Source organism: Dama dama, chromosome 16 (assembly GCF_033118175.1).
Source record: "Dama dama isolate Ldn47 chromosome 16, ASM3311817v1, whole genome shotgun sequence".
In the NCBI taxonomy this organism is placed as follows: domain Eukaryota; kingdom Metazoa; phylum Chordata; class Mammalia; order Artiodactyla; family Cervidae; genus Dama; species Dama dama.
The window spans coordinates 11,552,788-11,570,944 of record NC_083696.1 but is presented as its reverse complement, the minus strand read 5'-3'; the positions used below and the strand labels follow the sequence as shown (position 1 = coordinate 11,570,944).

The following is an 18,157-nucleotide window of genomic DNA, read 5'->3' as shown; positions in this document are numbered from 1 at the left end:
AAAACAAAGTTAGCAAGTGAGCAAATCACGCAGGCATTACAACCTTACTCAAGAAGTCGAGTTTTAATGAGGAGTTTTCAATGAGGAAGAGTAGAGAGCCACTCAGCATGTAGAACAAGCTCTGGCAAAGAAACCCAAAGGATGAGGGTTACAGTTCCGATTTTACAACTGTGTGATGATGAGCCAAGTATTTTAATTTTCAAATATTCTGTCTTATTACTTAAGTAACCAAGGCCATTGTGTCTTTGTTTCTTTATGCTCCCACTTCATTCTGGAAAGGATTTATGGCAGAGATGATAGACAAGTTTCTTCTGGCACCAGAGTTTACAGACTCTAAATTCAACCAAGTTTCCTTCTGGAACAAAGTGTGATGACTCTATAGCCCCAAATTTCTCACAACCATAAGACAGAAAAGACAAAAATTACAGCTAAATGCAAATTGGAACCTACTATCGTCCATAGGCAATTACTCTATATACACCTATTTCACAACTGTAAAATGACAAAGGTCAAGCACAAGTTAGTTTACTGAGCCTGAGTATATTGTCTTGAATTTTTCTGGTGAGTTCTACCAAGGACACACCCCTGGAAAGAAATCACGGACACACAGTCAGAGACGTTCCTGTGTTTGCTGCAAGTACATTTTGCCCAGCACTTTTTTCACCGCATCTTTGACTTCTTTGTTTCTTAAGCTGTAAATTATGGGATTCAGCATAGGAGTAAGCACTCCATAAAGCAACGAGATGATTTTATCTATTTCTTGTGAGCCTGATGAAGAAGGCTTTAGGTACATGGAGAGAGCAGCCCCGTAATACAAGATCACCACAGTCAAGTGGGCACCACAGGTAGAAAAGGCTTTGCTTCTGCCCTCTGCTGAGCTGATTCTCAGAATAGTGGAAAGGATGAAGACGTAAGAGATGCAAATTAAGAGCATTGGAACGGGCAGGAGGAGCACACTGATCACCAGCATGATTGTGTCCATGAGCAGGGACCGTGTGCAAGCTAGCTTCAGCACTGCCAGAATTTCGCACGTGAAGTGGTCGATGAGATTCCCACAGCGGGGTATCCGTAGGGCGAAGCTCGTTTCCAGCAGGGCTGTCAGAGAGCCTGTCACCCAGGAGATGGTGGCCATCTGCACACAGACCCGTCTGTTCATGATGATGGGGTATCTCAGCGGGCTGCAAATGGCCACGTATCGGTCATAGGCCATCACAGCCAGGAGCACACACTCCGTGGAGCCCATGGCAAGGGACAGATACATCTGTACAGCACACCCAGAAAAGATGATGGTTTTCTGGGATGACAGCAAGTTCACCAGCAAAGTAGGAATAGAAGCAGATGTGTAACAAATATCCATGAAAGCGAGATTTCCAAGGAACAAGTACATGGGCGTCTGAAGACGTGAGTCTACGACAGTGATTAAAATAAGAGTGCTGTTGCCCAAGAGGGTTATCAGATACATTAAAAGACTGAAGACAAAGAGAACAATCTCTAACTTTGGGTATCTAGAAAAACCTTCCAGGAAAAAGAAACTCCAACTGGTAAGATTTTCGCCTTGCATTTGCTTCCGTTTACCTGTAGTTATTCTAATATGATTCTATTCACTTTATCTGAGGACAAAAACGGATGGATAAAGTATAATGTTCATTGATTTAGGAAAACACTTTTGAACTTATTTCCACTATTAAAAACACAATTTTACCACAGGAAGTCACAGGACAATGTATCTATTGATCGAAGAGGAGGGGAAACAGATTATAATCTACATAAAAAGTTGATTCTTTAAAAAAAAATTTAGAGAAGAGTGGATTTGAAAACAAGAATAAACAAATTTAATATGTGAATCTCAGCTTGCAATCCTTTGCTTGGCACACAGCAGGCTTTCAGTAAACATCTGAAAGTACTCAGTAATCAAAAATATGAAAGAACAATGAATATATTATTGAGCACTAATTAGAAAAGTAAGTCAAATAAATGAGGAAAAGAAAGCACATTTGTAAAAATGAAAACCAGTAATGATCTTCACTGGAAGAAAAGGAGAATTCTTGGAAGGAACAAGTAAATGAATTTTAAACTAACACCTATGAAGTTCTGGGTCTAAATGATCTTCCAGCTAACAGCTTGGAGGTCCATACATCTGTTTCAAAAATGGTGACATTGTTTGTAGCGTTGCAGATACCCATTCTGATTCTATGTAAGAGCCAGTTTACAAGTCATGCAAAATAACCCACCTCATTTAAAACCTGTTACATCCACTATAAAGTTTTATTCATTATAGGGACCTATATCTTTGTATGTAAATAGTTCTAAAAACTATACCCAGGCAATACTCCTGTTATACACTAAAACTCATGAAGATTCAGGAAATGTAGAAATGAAACTCCCTTTAAAACTTATCTTAAAATCTCTTTGCAACAAGATGGATAAACTTGGAGGATATTATGCTTGGTAAAATCAAAGACAAATACTGTATGATATCACTAATAGTGGAATCTAAAAGATAAAACAGACAAGTGAATATAACAAAAAAAGATTACAGATCATCTAATTATCTACAAGACACTTAAGGTTTTATTTCTTTTGTTTTTACATTTCACATTATTAACCAAAAAAATTTTTTTAAACTTACCTTGCTTATGCACTGATATTGCTCTTTATCACCATCATTCTTTCTCCTTTCCCCACTAGTTCTTTCCTTTCTATTTTCAAATATATTGTTCTTAAAAATTCCCTTCATTGTCATGCTACATATGCAAATTACACCCTATTTTTGCTCTTTCTTTCACAGGTAAATTCCTGTTATATGGTTTATCTTGCAGCAATTCACTCTTCACTTTCTCATCACTAATTTGTTATTTTCAGTCAATATTATCATTTGTCTTCCAGTTCTTCGTATTTAAAAACCTGGCCTAAAGGGTGATGATGAAAATAATAATGCCGTGGGCAATGCCTTATATCATGGCTGTGTAACAGGGACATGATATTTGTCAAATACCTTTCATTATATTACATTATTATCTCTGACCTTTTCCTCACTGTATCGCATATCCAGTCTATTATCAAACCTGTCATTTTTTTTTCCTGTTTATCAGACCTCCAACAGCTTACACTGAGGTCCAAACATTATCAGGAATCCTAAATACCCTGAGTATTTTAGGGAATACTTGTCAGTACTATCTGCCCTCTGTGGTAACTGAGCATGCAGAGTTTCTGCTTTTCTTCCTAAGAGCTTCATTTTCCCTACGTCCTAGTAGTTAGTTCTTATTTGTTAGTTAAGAGTTGACTTCTTAGAAACTTCTCTACCAGATTTTATATTTAACAAATTTCATACAAAATTTTTATTATATTACTGCAGGAGATGATTTCAACGAAACAGGTTTTTGTGCTGTTTTTTAGACTAGCAATGAAAACAGTTTTTTCAAGAATGAAAAATCAGCTCAGTTGCCTGGGACTTGATATCTTCTATTGTTTAAAAATAGTAAAAATAAATAAATAAAAATTAAAAAATAAATATAGTAGCCAAGAAAAACTGAGTTCCCCATCACCAATGCCAATTAAAATATTGTTTATGATATACATCATAAACTTAGCTATGTGCAAGAAAGAATGAATGCACCCATGTATAAAATGTTAAACATATTCCTTAAAAGTCAACAATGCAAATCATTTCTTTCAGAAGTATTGTCTGATACCTCAGTAACTAAAAATGCCAAGGTATAACAATTGAAATACTATGCGAATTTAAATGCTCTGTTGTTTGGGGGGAATACCTGTTGTCCCTGAACAATTTAAAGTTCAACAGCTATAAGTTCATGCAGAGGTTTGAAACTTTAGATCCTTCAGGGATAAAGTCCCAAAGATCCAATTATATCAAACTTTTAAATATTGAGACAGAGAGTGAACCACAGTTCTCCCAAAATAATTTCAAAGAACTCATAAAATTTTCATAGAATTTTTCATAGAATTTTCTTTCTCCTCTCTGTCCAACCCAGCCAATGAAGCTTTTTTCTTAAAAGATTACAGTTAGAGTACTTCACAGAGTATAGAGAAAAAAGAGCCCTAAAATTCTAAAACCTGTGTTTCTTTTACTTGTGAAAGAAGTATCTTTTTTCATTTTTGAAACTGCTCCCTAGTTTTCAAAGAATAAAGGAAGAAAGTGTACTCATTAAGCCACTTGTCCCAAGAAATGATCAGAATTTTTAGCTTCCCTGATAGATCAACTGGTAAAGAATCCATCTGCAATGCCAGAGATCTGACCTGGGTTCGATCCCTGGATTGGGAAGATCCCCTGGAGAAGGGAAAGGCCACCTACCCCAGTACTCTGACCTAGAGAATTCCATAGACTGTATAGTCCATGGGATCACAAAGAGTCGAACACAACTCAGCTCAGCGACTGAAAAAAAAAAAATTTATCCAATTACATATATTGAGAGGGCCTTAAAACAAAAGACACACCCACACCCACACCTTTGTTTCTAAAGGCATTTCTCAGTTAAAAGGAAAAATAGCTCCTTAGAGAAATGGCTGATGTCAAGGCTAGAGCAGGTAAAGGACAAGATTAGCTTGCAGTAATTTATTGCACTAGAACAGTAAGAAAGTATGCAAAGAACAACTGGGATATTTCAAAGGGCTTTAGGAGCCCACTTGATGAGGCTCCCATTGGCTCCCATTGATTATTTTCAGTATCAAAGTAAATAATGGTAAAAATGGATTATAATCCATAGAAGGGGATAAGTGCATGAATTCTTTTGGAAGGAAGGGAAGAAGGCAGGGTCTTCCTTATAGCAGAATGCTAAACTATAAACATGGAAGAATGATGTAGTTACAAAATCATCAATCAAGGATTGGGCTGTTACAGCAACAGATTATCATAGGTAAAGTGTTACTGCAGGTAAATGTAAATATCATAGTTGCACAAGCAAAAGTTGGATAAGAGAGGATATTTACATGATATCAAAGTATCCCACAGCAAACTACTAATTTCAAAAACAAGATAGTAACAGCTTTATAGCAGATACCTTACCATCACCAATAATGGGACATACATCCGCGTGACCTTGAGAAATCTGTATGCAGGTCAGGAAGCAACAGTTAGAACTGGACATGGAACAACAGTCTGGTGCCAAGTAGGAAAAGGAGTACGTCAAGGCTGTATGTTGTCACCATGCTTATTTATCTTATGTGCAGAGTACAGCATGAGAAACGCTGGCCTGTAGGAAGCACAAGCTGGAACCAAGATTGCCAGGAGAAATATCAATAACCTCAGATATGCAGATGACACCACCCTTATGGCAGAAAGTGAAGAACTAAAGAGTCTCTTGATGAAAGTGAAAGAGGAGAGTGAAAAAGTTGGCTTAAAGATCAACATTCAGAAAACTAAGATCCTGGCATCTAGTCCCATCACTTCATGGCAAATAGATGAGAACACGGTAGATAAACAGTGGAAACAGTGACAGACTTTATCTTCTTCGGCTCCAAAATCACTGCAGATGGTGACTGCAGCCATGAAATTAAAAGATGCTTGCTCCTTGGAAGAAAAGTTATGACCAACCCAGAGAGCATATTAAAAAGCAGAGACATTACTTTGCCAACAAAGGCCCGTCTAGTCAAAGCTATAGTTTTTCCAGTAGTCATGTATGGATGTGAGAGTTGGACTAAAGAAAGCTGAGCGCCGAAGAATTGATGCTTTTGAACTGTGGTGCTGGAAAAGACTCTTGAGAGTCCCTTGGACTGAAAGGAGATCCAACCAGTCCATCCTAAAGGAAATCAGTCCTGAATATTATTGGAAGGACAGATGTTGAAGCTGAAACTCCAATACTTTGGCCACGTGATGCGAAGAACTGACACATTTGAAAAGACCCTTGATGCAGGGAAAGATTGAAGGTGGGAAGAGAAGGGGACGACAGAGGATGAGATGGTTGGATGGCATCACCGACTCAACAGACATGCGTTTGAGTAAACTCCGGGAGTTGGTGATGGACAAGGAGGCCAGGCTTGCTGCGGTCCATGGGGTCGCAAAGAGTCAGACACGACTGAGCGACTGACCTGAACTGATATCCACGTGCCTCCATTGAGGACACAGTAGCACTTCTGGGGTATTCCTCTCCAAAGTACATAACCTGAATCTAATCATAAGGGAACAAAACTAGTCAATTAAACTGAGGGATACTCCACAAAATAACCAGCCCGATACTGTTCAAAAGTATCAAGGCCAGGTCTCCGCAGGTGGCCTAGGGCTCAGATGGCAGTTTGCATCACCTTGCCCACAGGGTGCGTGATGATGCAGGAGCAGACCTATGCCCGCTTGCATGGCCTGGTCCTCAGCACGTCAGGAAGTCCGCAGCCCAGGTGCCCCACGCTGCACCGAGGCCTCCTCCCCGCTCTACAGCTCCAGCCGGCCGTCCGAGCCAAGACGGTTGCGTCCCTCAGCACCGAAGATGGTTGCGTCCCTCTGTACCCACACATGAGCTGTCCTGCTGACCGCAGGACACCAGGCGGGCCGCTGGGAGGCCCGGACGCCCACAAGGCCGACGCCATGGTGGTTGTGCGCCCATGGAGACCATCCAGGTGAAGTTTATCCGCGACCAGACTGTCCCTAAACCCATGGGACAGAGGATTCCTCCACACAGTCAGGGAGATTGTTCGGAAGCAAGGACGAAAGAGGACTCACCAGGGCTTCTAGCCGCCGCATTGCACCAGACCATCCGCTTCTTGGTCAGTAGCTCGCTGCACGACCAACAGGTACCCAGAGCCGAACTGCAGCGAGCCCCTGAAACCGCTGACCACCGGGGTTTCGAGCTATCGCGAGAGCAGCCAGGGGCTTCGAGAACACACCTCTGCAAGAGATCAAACCCCCGTACAGGGCCTGGAGGCGCAGCAACACTGAACACGCGGACGAACACGTGAATGAACACGTGGACAAACACGTGGACAGCTGCTCGCAGGTCGTGAGGGGTGAGGGGCTCAAGGCAATCTACAATGGCACCACCCCCCACCCCAGCCTACCTGGACGTGGCCCTCGTGTTCATCAGCCACGATGAAGTGGTGAAGCTGCTCAATAAAGCAGGGAAGATGGACAGAGCCCTGAGGGTCTGAGAGGGAAGGCTAAGGATCTGTAAAAACAGTGATACCTTATATTGAATTTTAGGCTGTTGGCAGGTCTTAGCTATTCTCTACTCCCTCTTTTATTCTCAAAGATTCAGTTAAAGTCATATAAACACAACAGTCTTTGGAAATGGAACTGTGGCTAATGGAGGAACTGGAGGAGTTGCCAGAATGGGGAACTTGTGGTTTGCGAGGCATTTAAGGAAATCCCTGTCCAATCATTAGCTGACCACCAGGCTAACTGAACAGAGACTTAGGCGATCAAGTCCAATAAAGAACTGAGACTTTACGGAATTAGTTCAGGAAGTAACTAAAATAGAACAGAGCGACCGGCAACAAACTGTGCAATGAGAGGAGAATCCGGTTTCCAGGTTTGCCATATAATGTTTTAGTGTCCAGTTTTCAACAACAACAACAAAAAGAGACATTTAAAGAAACAGGAAAATATGGCCCATTTTTAATAATGATAGAAAGGTCAATCCATCAAGAAGACATAACAGCTTGTTGATGCTCTTCAATCACGGAGTCATGTTCGACTCTTCGGACCCCATGGGCTGCAGCACACCAGACTCCCTTGTCCTTCACTATCTTCCAGAGTTTGTTAAAATTCATGTCCACTGTAATGGTGATGCACTCAACTATCTCATCCTTTGTTGCCATAACATACCAATTATATATACACATATGAAAAGCAGAGCCCCCAAAACACTTAGAAACTGACAGAGGGAGAACTAGACAATTAACAGTAATAGTTGAAGAATTTAATACTGAAATCTCAAAAAACAAACTAGGTAATAGTGAAAGTGAAAGAAAGTGAAGTCGCCCAGTCGTGTCCGACTCTTTGCGACCCCATGGACTGTAGCCTACCAGGCTTCTCTGTCCATGGGATTTTCCAGGCAAGGGTACTGGAGTGGGTTGCTATGGCTGAATCCCTTTTCTGTCCACCTTGAAACTGTCCACATTGTTAATCGGCTATACTCCAATATAAAATTAAAAATAAAAAAAGAAACTAGGTAACATATCAATAAAGATATGGGAGACTGACAACACTATAAATCAACTAGACTTAACACCATCTATAGAACACACCATCCAACAAAATATACAAATGCACATGCACATTCTTCTCAAGTATACATGGAACATCACCTGCTGATTTTATGCCATTAAGCAGTACACATTTTTCTTCCTTCCCTCCATAGTAGGCTTGCAAGATCCATGTTGATGAGTGTGGCTGCTGTCTGTTCATTTTTTACTGCTATATCATAGTCTATTTTATGATCAGAGCATACTTTATCCACTATTCTGTTTTTAGACACTAGACATTTGGATTGGCTTTTTGGCTACTTCAGCCAATGTTGTTACAAACCTGCATGTGTATCTTTTGGTCCAAGTCTGCATATATAATTACGAGTGAAAACTGATATGTGAAATAACATGCTTACATCACCTTTAGTAGATTTTAAGTGGCTTTCCAACATAGTAGGAAAATTTACTATCGGAAGTATCAGTTTCCTATTGTTTCATAACAAAGTAACCAAAACTTAGTGCCTGAAAACAACAGTCATTTTCTTATATCCCATGGAGTCTAGGTCAGGAATTCAGAGTATTTAAGGGTAATATTTGTGAGACTGTGTAGTATGAACTTGATAAGGATTTTGAATTAGAGACTTTTTCCCTTTGCACAGGAGTTTATGCAAGCTGGGGGCAGAGCTGGTGGGCTGATCTCAAAATTAAAACCTTTGGTAAAACTAATTAAAAGATAGGATACATTTTGTGAATCAATATTCTCCAGGGATTTAAACAGATTGTTATTTTGTCAAGGGATTTAAAGTATTATATTGGGAGTTACATATAAAAAAGAACACCCAAAAGCACCTAGATTGCATACTTTCAAGATAGAATTCTGTGAACACAAATGTACAAAGGGCCCATGGAGGCTTCTCCCCAGATTCCAAGCACACAATGGAATTGATGGTGAACATTGTTTGTCTCAAGAAGCCTTATTTTCTAAACACAGAACTTCTAATTTAGCACACTCTTGCCTCTGAAAGTTGTTTCAATTGACAAGAGTCAGGTAGAAGCATAAATTTTTAAGTTGTTAAAATTAAGCAGTAATGACATCATAAATGGTTTTTATGCCAAATTAAGTGGGTTAAATCTAATTTTGTGGATGAGAGCTGTTTTAAACAAATTAGAAACACAATTTGGCTTATGACCATATCAGCCACTCCCAACACCTAAGACCTTACTTTGTGCCCATTTGCAATCTCCTCTGATCCTATGCCTCCAAACCAAACTACTGATCTGATTTCTGTCACTAGCTTTGCCTTTTCTAGAATTTCATATCAATAGAATTATATAATAAACAGCCTCATCACTTAGCATAGTGCTTTATGTTTATAGTCATCAGTACTGAGTATTCCACTGCATAAATCACAATGGTTTATTCAGTTGATAGACATTTGGATTGTCTTCAGTTTTGAGCTCTTATGAATATTTCAGCTATTCACTTACAAGTCTTGTTTTTGTATCCAGCCACTTTTATTGTCTTCTGACTGGAGCATTTAGTCCATTTAAAGTAATTATTGATGGGTATGTACTTACTGGTATTTTGTTGTTTTGTAGCTCTTTCTTGTCTCCTTTTTCTTTAGCTCTGTTTCCTTGTGATTTGATGACTATCTTTAATACTGTTTGGATTTCTTTTTTCTGTATGGGTGTCTATTATATACTTTTTGGTTTGTGGTTATTACGTTTATATATAGCACTCTATACAAATATATGATTAAACTGCAGATCCCTTAAGTTTGAATGCATTTTAACAACTCTGCATTTTTACCTGTTCCACATTTACTATTTACATATTTTACATTTTGCTTTGTGTATCCCTTAACTACTTATTGTGGATTTAGATGTTACTACTTCTTTTAACCTTCCTACTAGCTTTACAAAGGGTTGCTTTACTACCTTTGCTGTATATTTGCCTTTAACAATGAGATTTTTCCTTTAGTGATTTTCATATCTCTAGTTGTGAACGGTCCACTTAAAAAAAAAAAAACCCAGTTGTTATTCTAATTAATTCATCTGGAACTACCTTGACGGGAAAAAGAAAGAAAAGCATAACGAAAAGGGAGCATCTAAGGCTTGTTATCTGCTATGAGAGAAAGAGCAAGTTATCTCTCACCTTCAAGCCTATCTTCCACAGCCTAAAACTTTGGTGTCCGTTTACAATATAGGATGAAACCAGATCTCTGATATTTTATGTATATAGTCAGATATGTTAATCTTGATCAAAAGCAGAACTGCATCAGGGATTACTTTTATCAAAAAAATCCAATCTTTCAATGATTGCATTTCTCCAGGTATTTGACAGCAATTATTCAGATGTCTTGCCTGTTTCTATTTTGCCTTGAAATTCCCAGACACCTAAGCCAACAATTTCTGCTTGGTTAGAAGTAGCTCAGAATATGGCAGGCAGTAGGACCTTTTTTGGTCTTTAAAGAATAATTAAGCAATGTCTTGGAAGTTGAACTCTTTTCCAAGAGAACCAGTAAAAATTAATGGACCACTTCAAAGAACTGATCATGCAGCTTTTATTTACCACTGAATACCTCCTTGGGCATTGGAAAAGATTTTCCTTTCAAGACTATCACATGCTTTGCTAGCTCAGTACATATTGCAGAGGATTCTATGAAGACTTTGCATATAAAATACAAAAATCTGTTACATATACATCCATTAACAACAGTTTGTACATTACAATGGGTGCCAGTGTCAAAACAACTCCCTGTACTTCACAAGCAGCATGAATATATTGTGGCAGCAGCAGATAGGAACTTCCCCCAACGGGCAGACAGTGTTCACACAGTGCAATTGCTACTAGAGCACAGACCAACAGTCACATCTTTTTTCTTTGCTTTTCTCATCAGTGAATACACAAGTAAAAGGTGGGAGGGTAAAGCAATGGGGATTTGGTGGCAATCGGCTTTTATTGTGCAGGTACACTGTATTACAGGCAGACACACTGGCAATTGTAAATTGGACACAAACATTAAAGAAATGGCTGCTCTTTATCACCAAAAAGAGAGTTTTATACTTTGATTTCCAATTGCCAAATTTCAGGTACCTTCTTTTCACATTATCAATTAAATTTGTGATGATATGTATTGCAGGAATAAGGAATTCAGTAGGCCCTCTAAATCAGTTGCTTATGTGATGAGAAGCACTGAATATTCCTAGGGAAAAAATAATAAAGATCTGTTTCAGATAGCTTTGGAAAGTGAAGGCCAAAGATACAGATGTTCACAGGTCCTTTTGCCATTTGTTCACCAGTATCACCACTCCACAATGACAAACTTTCAGTTATTAACTCTTTTAAATAAGTCTGTGTGTGCATATGCACACCAACACAAGCTGCATCGGGAGACCACGAATAATGTTACTAGCTGTGCAAATGACTTGGCTGGTCAAGATGAAGGCAGTAAGTGTAAAACTCAGAAATGTGCTTAGAAAACTAAAACAAATTAATTCAATAGCACTAAGCACTAAGGTTCAAGTATCTTAGCACCTCTCTCAGCACCATGGGAAATTCCCATTATTGAGTAACAAAAAGTTTTAAAAAGCATAAAATCTGATGAGGTTTTAAACTTGATACGAGCCAAGAGCACAATTCTTGCCCTTACACTCTTACTTTCTCATACCTGATCTACACCGCATTCCTAGGAAAGAGTATCCCAGGTACTGAAAATTAGTCAGAGGGCACTTAGTGGAAGGGGAAATACTGATCTGAAAAACACCACGTCCCATGAGGACATAAGCTTTCTAAAAAATGGGGTTGATTTTTTTCTTCCCCAAACAAACACCACTCTCAAGCGGAAATCCATGATAGTTTACTTAAAATTCATGACGCTAAAACTCACAATTATATTTAGTATCACAATTATATTTAGCTAGTATCAGCTAAGAGGATATTTTGGTAATAAACACTTAAATTTTCATTTGTAAACTCCTTTTCCAATCAGAAGCAACCCCAGAACATAGCATATACAGTTAGGCTTAGGTACTATCTAGGGCAGTGTCTTTCAAACTATAAATAACAACCCACTTATGAGTCAGAAAATGAATTTAGTGTGTCTGAAGGGCATTCAGAATGGTGGTGGGGAGCTGGTAGGGAGAGATCAAAGCAGATCACACTTACAGTGTACCATTTCACAAAACATTTTATTTAAGTTAAAGATTTTCTATTCATCCTCTCTCTGTCTCTCTCTCACACACACACAAACGCACAGAGTTCTGGGTCATGATGTAAAAAGTTACTTTGACCATGGGTCACAGTCAAGAAAATTCATTTCCTACTCCAGGGGATCTTCCCAGCCCAGGGATCGAACCTGTGTCTCTAGCATCTCCTGCATTGGCAGATGGATTCTTTATCATAAGCACCACCTGGGAAGCTCCACTCTGGATAACAGAGGACACCAAAAATAACAACATGGAGTTTCCATTCTGCTGTTAACATCAGTAAGGGGTCAGAATTGAATGAAAGTCAAATTTTGTGCTTGGAATCCAAGGTGAGCTAGAGGGTTCTCCATTCACCCTGATAAACACTTATTTAAACTTTCCTTCCCCCTTATCTGACATCTCTGGGCAGGAGTATGAGCAGTACAAGGAAATAAAGAACCCCTAGCTGCAATTACTTACTTTGAATGATATCATGTTATTCCCAGATGGCTAATTAAAATGCTTCTCTTTCTGTCCCACAGTCATACTGTTAGCATAAAAGTGGGTAGAAAATTTTAATTTGCCTTTACTTTTGAGATTATAAATGATCTAAACCAAAGCACTTACGATATCATTGTTGGTTGGAGTTTTGCAAAATACACACCACAGACAGAATGAACAATCTTGTCCTCATCTACCTTCATTTGCTTGTAAAAGGAGGACGATTAGAATTATCACATAGAAACTGAATTTCCCCTCCCTCTCCATCTGTAAGGTTGGTAGATAACCATTCTAAAAGCCAACCATGTAAATAAATGATAAGACAGATGTTCAGCTTCTGAACTTCAAGAGTCCAAGAGTGCTTACACAATGGGTCGGTTCGGATCTGGTGCCGGGACTGCTGCACCTTCTCATCTTGGAATTTCTCAGGTAGGTGAAGATTAGCATTGATTGGCAGCAGGGCGTAAAAGAAAAAGTGTCCTGGGTAGGCCATCAAACACGCAGGTTCCAGCCTCGGCACAGGCCACCGAAAAGAAACTACATCATCTCCTAGCCTATTTCTTCAGGTTACAGAAGGGGGTTAAACTAACTGATTTACAGACCCCCTTCCTGAAAGGACTTTTTAAAATCTGGATACAGTTCTAAGATTTTTACGCAGGTTCCTTGGTAACTTGGTCTATTCCTTTAATGACAGCTCTAATTCTTTCAACAGCTATTTCTGTCAGTTTCACCTACAACCGCCTCTCAAATATCATCCAAGCTTCCATTTAGCTTATCCAGTCCAGATACTTTTAAAACATTGAGTAAAATAAAGCTAATAAGGAACAAAATTTAAGGCATTTTTTTTTTTTATTTCAGCCAAGGAATGATGCATGCTACAGATTAATCTTTACTTTCCCCACTTGGTTTTTCAAAGAATACCACCGTTTCAAACCCCAATGAACATGGCACTTGTTTTGTTTCTTCCCCTTCTAACTTATTCCAGATTTTCAAGTGTTTTCTTCAGTAACGATGCTTTCTCCTGCAGCTCAGGTCTGCTGTCTGTCTCCATGGTTCCTAAAGACTCAATCAGGACCACTCTGCACTCAGGTGTCAAACTTTCCCACTGTTTCGATTCTGAACGGAAAGAAGAAACACAAAAGAATCCTTATAGAAGCAAGCAGAAAACCCAAAACTATTCTTTCTGCTTTTATGCCACACATCCTATCCCTGAAGTAAATGCAAGAACTGTTCTGCATATAATGATCACAGGTTTAAGAGCTGTCTCAGAATCTAATTATTGACAATAACCTGTGGGCCTATCAGCGGGTTTCATCCTCTGCCTCCAGAGCTGGTGGGACAAAGAGAATGAAGGGACGCTGAAGCCACACAGGAGACAGGGCACACGTGACAAAAAGCCACTGCAGGGACTGAGCTGAATATATCTTCGTAAGATAAGCTCAGTAAAAAAAAAATCCTCAATACATCTGAAAATTGTAGAGACAGTTTGAACAGATGATACTTTATTACACCTTTAAGAGAAGCATAGGAGAACTACATGCATGCTCAAAGTTTTAGCAATTCAGAAGTATGTCAGATCCTAAATCTTGTTTATGAGGTTCTGATACGTTCTGGTGATGGAGTTTCAAGCAAGATATTTCACTGTTTAGCCTCATTTTCCTCATCTAGAACGTACTCATACATATGTGGCAAACGTGAAAAGCGAGGGATATATCCAAGTTCCTAGCTTTCGTTTCAACAAGGAAAATGGGATTATGAGGTGTGCAATGCTACTGAATCTAAACAGCCTATTTTAGGGAGCCTTGAGAGGTGCTTTAATTGCTAGGCAAGGACAGAGCCAGAACAAGAAACAGCAAATACATAAGGCTCTACAGAAAACTGTTCCATCTTCCTCATTCTTTATTCGTACGGCTAAATAAAAAACAGGAAACAGAAAAAAAAAGAAAAGAGGCCTCCTTTTGAATTCAGTAGCAGATACACTACTGGAGAAATGCTACCCATCTTCTGTTACCAGTGATAGAACAAACCATTAGATAAAATCCCATCTGTATAAGACAGCTTTTAAAAAGGAAAATAGAAAAAAAAAATCAACTAGGAAAACTGCAATTAAACTTGATGACTCAGGAAGTTGACTGTTAAATGTTTTCCTAACTTCACTTTTCAGGGAGTCATTCTGTCTATTGACATGTGTGCAGTGAGCTCTGCCCTGCCACTGTCAGCCGCATGCTGTAATTAACCAAGATGAACTAAAGATTCAGTATGGAAACTAAACTTTTTTTTTTAATTAATTTTAGAGTTCAGTTCAGTTCAGCAGCTCAGTCGTGTCCAACTCTTTGCGACCCCATGGACGGCAGCAGGCCAGGCTTCCCTATCACCAACTCCTGGAGTTTACTCAAACTCATGTCCATTGAGTCGGTGATGCCATCCAACCATCTCATCCTCTGTTGTCCCCTTCTCCTCCCGCCTTCATCTTTCCCAGCATCAGGGTCTTTTCAAATGAGTCAGTTCTTCACATCAGGTGGCCAGAGTATTGGAGTTTCAGCTTTAGCATCAGTCCTTCCAATGAATATTCAGGAGGAGGCTAATTACTTTACAATACTGTGGTGGTTTTTGCCATACATTGACATGAATCAGCCACGGGTGTAGTGTACATGTGTCCCCCCCATCCTAAAACCCCTCCCACCTCCCTCTCCACCCCATCCTTCTGAGTTGTCCCAGGGTACCAGCTTTGAGTGCCCTGCTTCATGCATTGAACTTGGACTGGTCATCTATTTCACATGTGGTAATATATATGGTTCAATGCTATTCTCTCAAATCATCCCACCCTTGCCTTCTCTCACAGAGTCCAAAAATCTGTTCTTTACATCTGTGTCTCTTTTGCTGTCTTGCATATAGGGTCATCATTACCATCTTTTTAAATTCCATATATATGCATTAATATACTGTACTGGTGTTTTTCTTTCTGACTTACTTCACTCCAGTTTCATCCACCTCATTAGAACTGACTCAAATGTGTTCTTTTCTTTTTTATAGCTGAGTGATATTCCATTGTGTATATGTACCATGACTTTCTTATCCATTCGTCTATCGATGGACATCTAGGTTGCTTCCAAGTCCTGGCTATTGTAAACAGTGCTGCAATGAACACTGGGATACACGTGTGTCTTTCAATTCTGGTTTCCTCAGTGTGTATGCCCAGCAGTAGGATTGCTGGGTCATATGGAGGTTCTATTTCCAGTTTTTTAAGGAATCTCCACACTCTTCTCCATAGTGGCTGTACTAGTTTGCATTCCCACCAACAGTGTAAGAGGGTTCCCTTTTCTCAACACCCTCTCCAGCATTTATTGTTTGTAGACTTTTGGATAGCACTCATTCTGACTGGTAATGAGATGGTTCCTCATTGTGGTTTTGATTTGCATTTCTTTGATAATGAGTGATGTTGAGCATCTTTTCATGTGTTTTTTAGCCATTTCTATGTCTTCTTAGGATAGATGTCTGTTTAGTTCTCTGGCCCATTTTTTGATTGGGTCGTTTATCTTTCTGGTATTAAGCTGCATGAGCTGCTTGCATATTTTGGAGATTAATTCTTTGTCAGTTATTTCATTTGCTATTATTTTCTCCCATTCCAAAGGCTGCCTTTTCACCTTGCTTATAGTTTCCTTCGTTGTGCAAAAGCTTTTAGGTTTAATTAGGTCCCATTTGTTTATTTTTGCTTTTATTTCCATTACTCTGGGAGGTGGGTCATAGAGGATATTGCTGTGATTTATGTCAGAGAGTGTTCTGCCTATGTTTTCCTCTAGGAGTTTTATAGTTTCTGGTCTTACATTTAGATCTTTAAGCCATTTTGAGTTTATTTTTGTGTATGGTGTAAGAAAGTGTTCCAGTTTCACTCTTTTACAGGTGGTTGACCAGTTTCCCCAGCACCACTTGTGAAAGAGATTGTCTTTTCTCTACTGTATATTTTTGCCTCCTTTATCAAAGATAAGGTATCCATAGGTATGTGGATTTATCTCTTGGCTTTCTAGTTTGTTCCATTGACCTATATTTCTGCTTTTGTGCCAGTACCATACTGTCTTGATGACTGTATCTTTGTAGTATAGTCTGAAGTCAGGCAGGTTGACTCCTCCAGTTCCACTCTTCTTTCTCAAGATTGCTTTGGCTATTCAAGGGTTTTTGTGTTGGAAACTAAAACTTTATTGAGATAATCATAGTTCATAGTGCATTAAAAGTATATAAAATAGAAGTGTACCGAATTTAACACTTCATAAAGTTTGAAGGTTTTAGCTATGTATATTCAACTTTCATGTACGAATATATTAATTTACATTTTGGAGTATATGCTTCATTCAAAAGAAAAACAGAAAATAAAAAAAATTCCTAAAACATCTGCCATAAAGTCTCCTTGGCTTTCCGGTCCTCCAATCAGAAGAATCAAGAACTCACCTTCAAGTTTTTTAAGCAGCAATTCTATCACAGATAAAGCTTCTGTTCTCACAGATGAGTAGGTCTTATTTTCTAAGAAGGAAATCATAATAGTTCACATCATTTGTTTTATATGCCTTACAAACAGTACTTTTAAGATTAAGTTAATGTTACCAAAAAAAAAAGACATTCAGAAATTATAAATTCAAGAAAAGATATACCTGTTCTTAAGTGTCCCTTTGACAATTATCATCAAATACTAGAAATGTGCTACAAGTCCATATTCCTTACTTCAAAAAAAAAAAGTCATCAGTCAAATATACTAATCTCCACAATAAATGGCAATATTTAAAGGACCCATTTTAGAAGCTGGAAATCAAAACACACTATCTCAAACACATTGACTTCACAGGATACCTAAGGGAAGTCTTAAGGTTTTCACGACTCTTCATTTTAGCAAAGAACATGACACAACCCAGGGGTAAAGAGCCAACTCAGGGACACCTGGCCGGGACCTGACTCCAGGAAGAATAGTTTCTTAGCTGCCAGTTCTTTATCCAAAACCATGTGGCTACCTCCAAGGATCACCACTGAAATAGGCTTCCTTGGTGTCTACTCTACACGAAGCATCTAGCTCACAGTAAAACTGTCTAGAGAAAAAACTAACACATAACCAGACCTGAGTCAAAGAAAGAACAAAATGAGGTTGTAACAGGTTGTTATGCTAAGAAGTACACAAGTGCTTAAAAAATGGTGGTGAGCTGACAACCAGACCAGGAGTCAGCTCAAACGGGCTTCCACTAGCCAAATCTGGGACAATTTGAAAAACAAATTAATTCAGGAAAGTAATTATTAAGCTAATAGGGAAATAAAGGAATGCATGAAACAATGTGGATAATAGATTAACAGAGTT

At 39.0% G+C, this 18,157-nt stretch overlaps 2 protein-coding genes across 6 annotated transcripts in view; both read right to left on the bottom strand.

The window, feature by feature from the left end:
- Nucleotides 1–610: 610 nt before the first annotated feature.
- LOC133071381 (olfactory receptor 2K2) lies at nucleotides 611–1,576 on the bottom strand. Its single transcript, XM_061163982.1, has one exon. The coding sequence runs from the start codon at nucleotides 1,559–1,561 to the stop codon at nucleotides 611–613; it is 951 nt and encodes a 316-aa protein (XP_061019965.1). The 5' UTR covers nucleotides 1,562–1,576.
- Nucleotides 1,577–10,680: 9,104 nt separating this feature from the next.
- The window catches only part of ECPAS (Ecm29 proteasome adaptor and scaffold), a 110,855-nt gene continuing 103,378 nt past the window's right edge, over nucleotides 10,681–18,157 (bottom strand). For all 5 annotated transcript variants that reach the window (XM_061163436.1, XM_061163435.1, XM_061163433.1 and 2 more), the window contains 2 exons: nucleotides 17,266–17,337; nucleotides 10,681–13,938 (listed from right to left, as the gene is read on the bottom strand). In XM_061163436.1, the coding sequence (XP_061019419.1) occupies nucleotides 13,799–13,938; nucleotides 17,266–17,337 (212 nt within the window). In that variant the 3' untranslated portion in view covers nucleotides 10,681–13,798. The remainder of the gene's footprint in view (nucleotides 13,939–17,265; nucleotides 17,338–18,157) is intronic.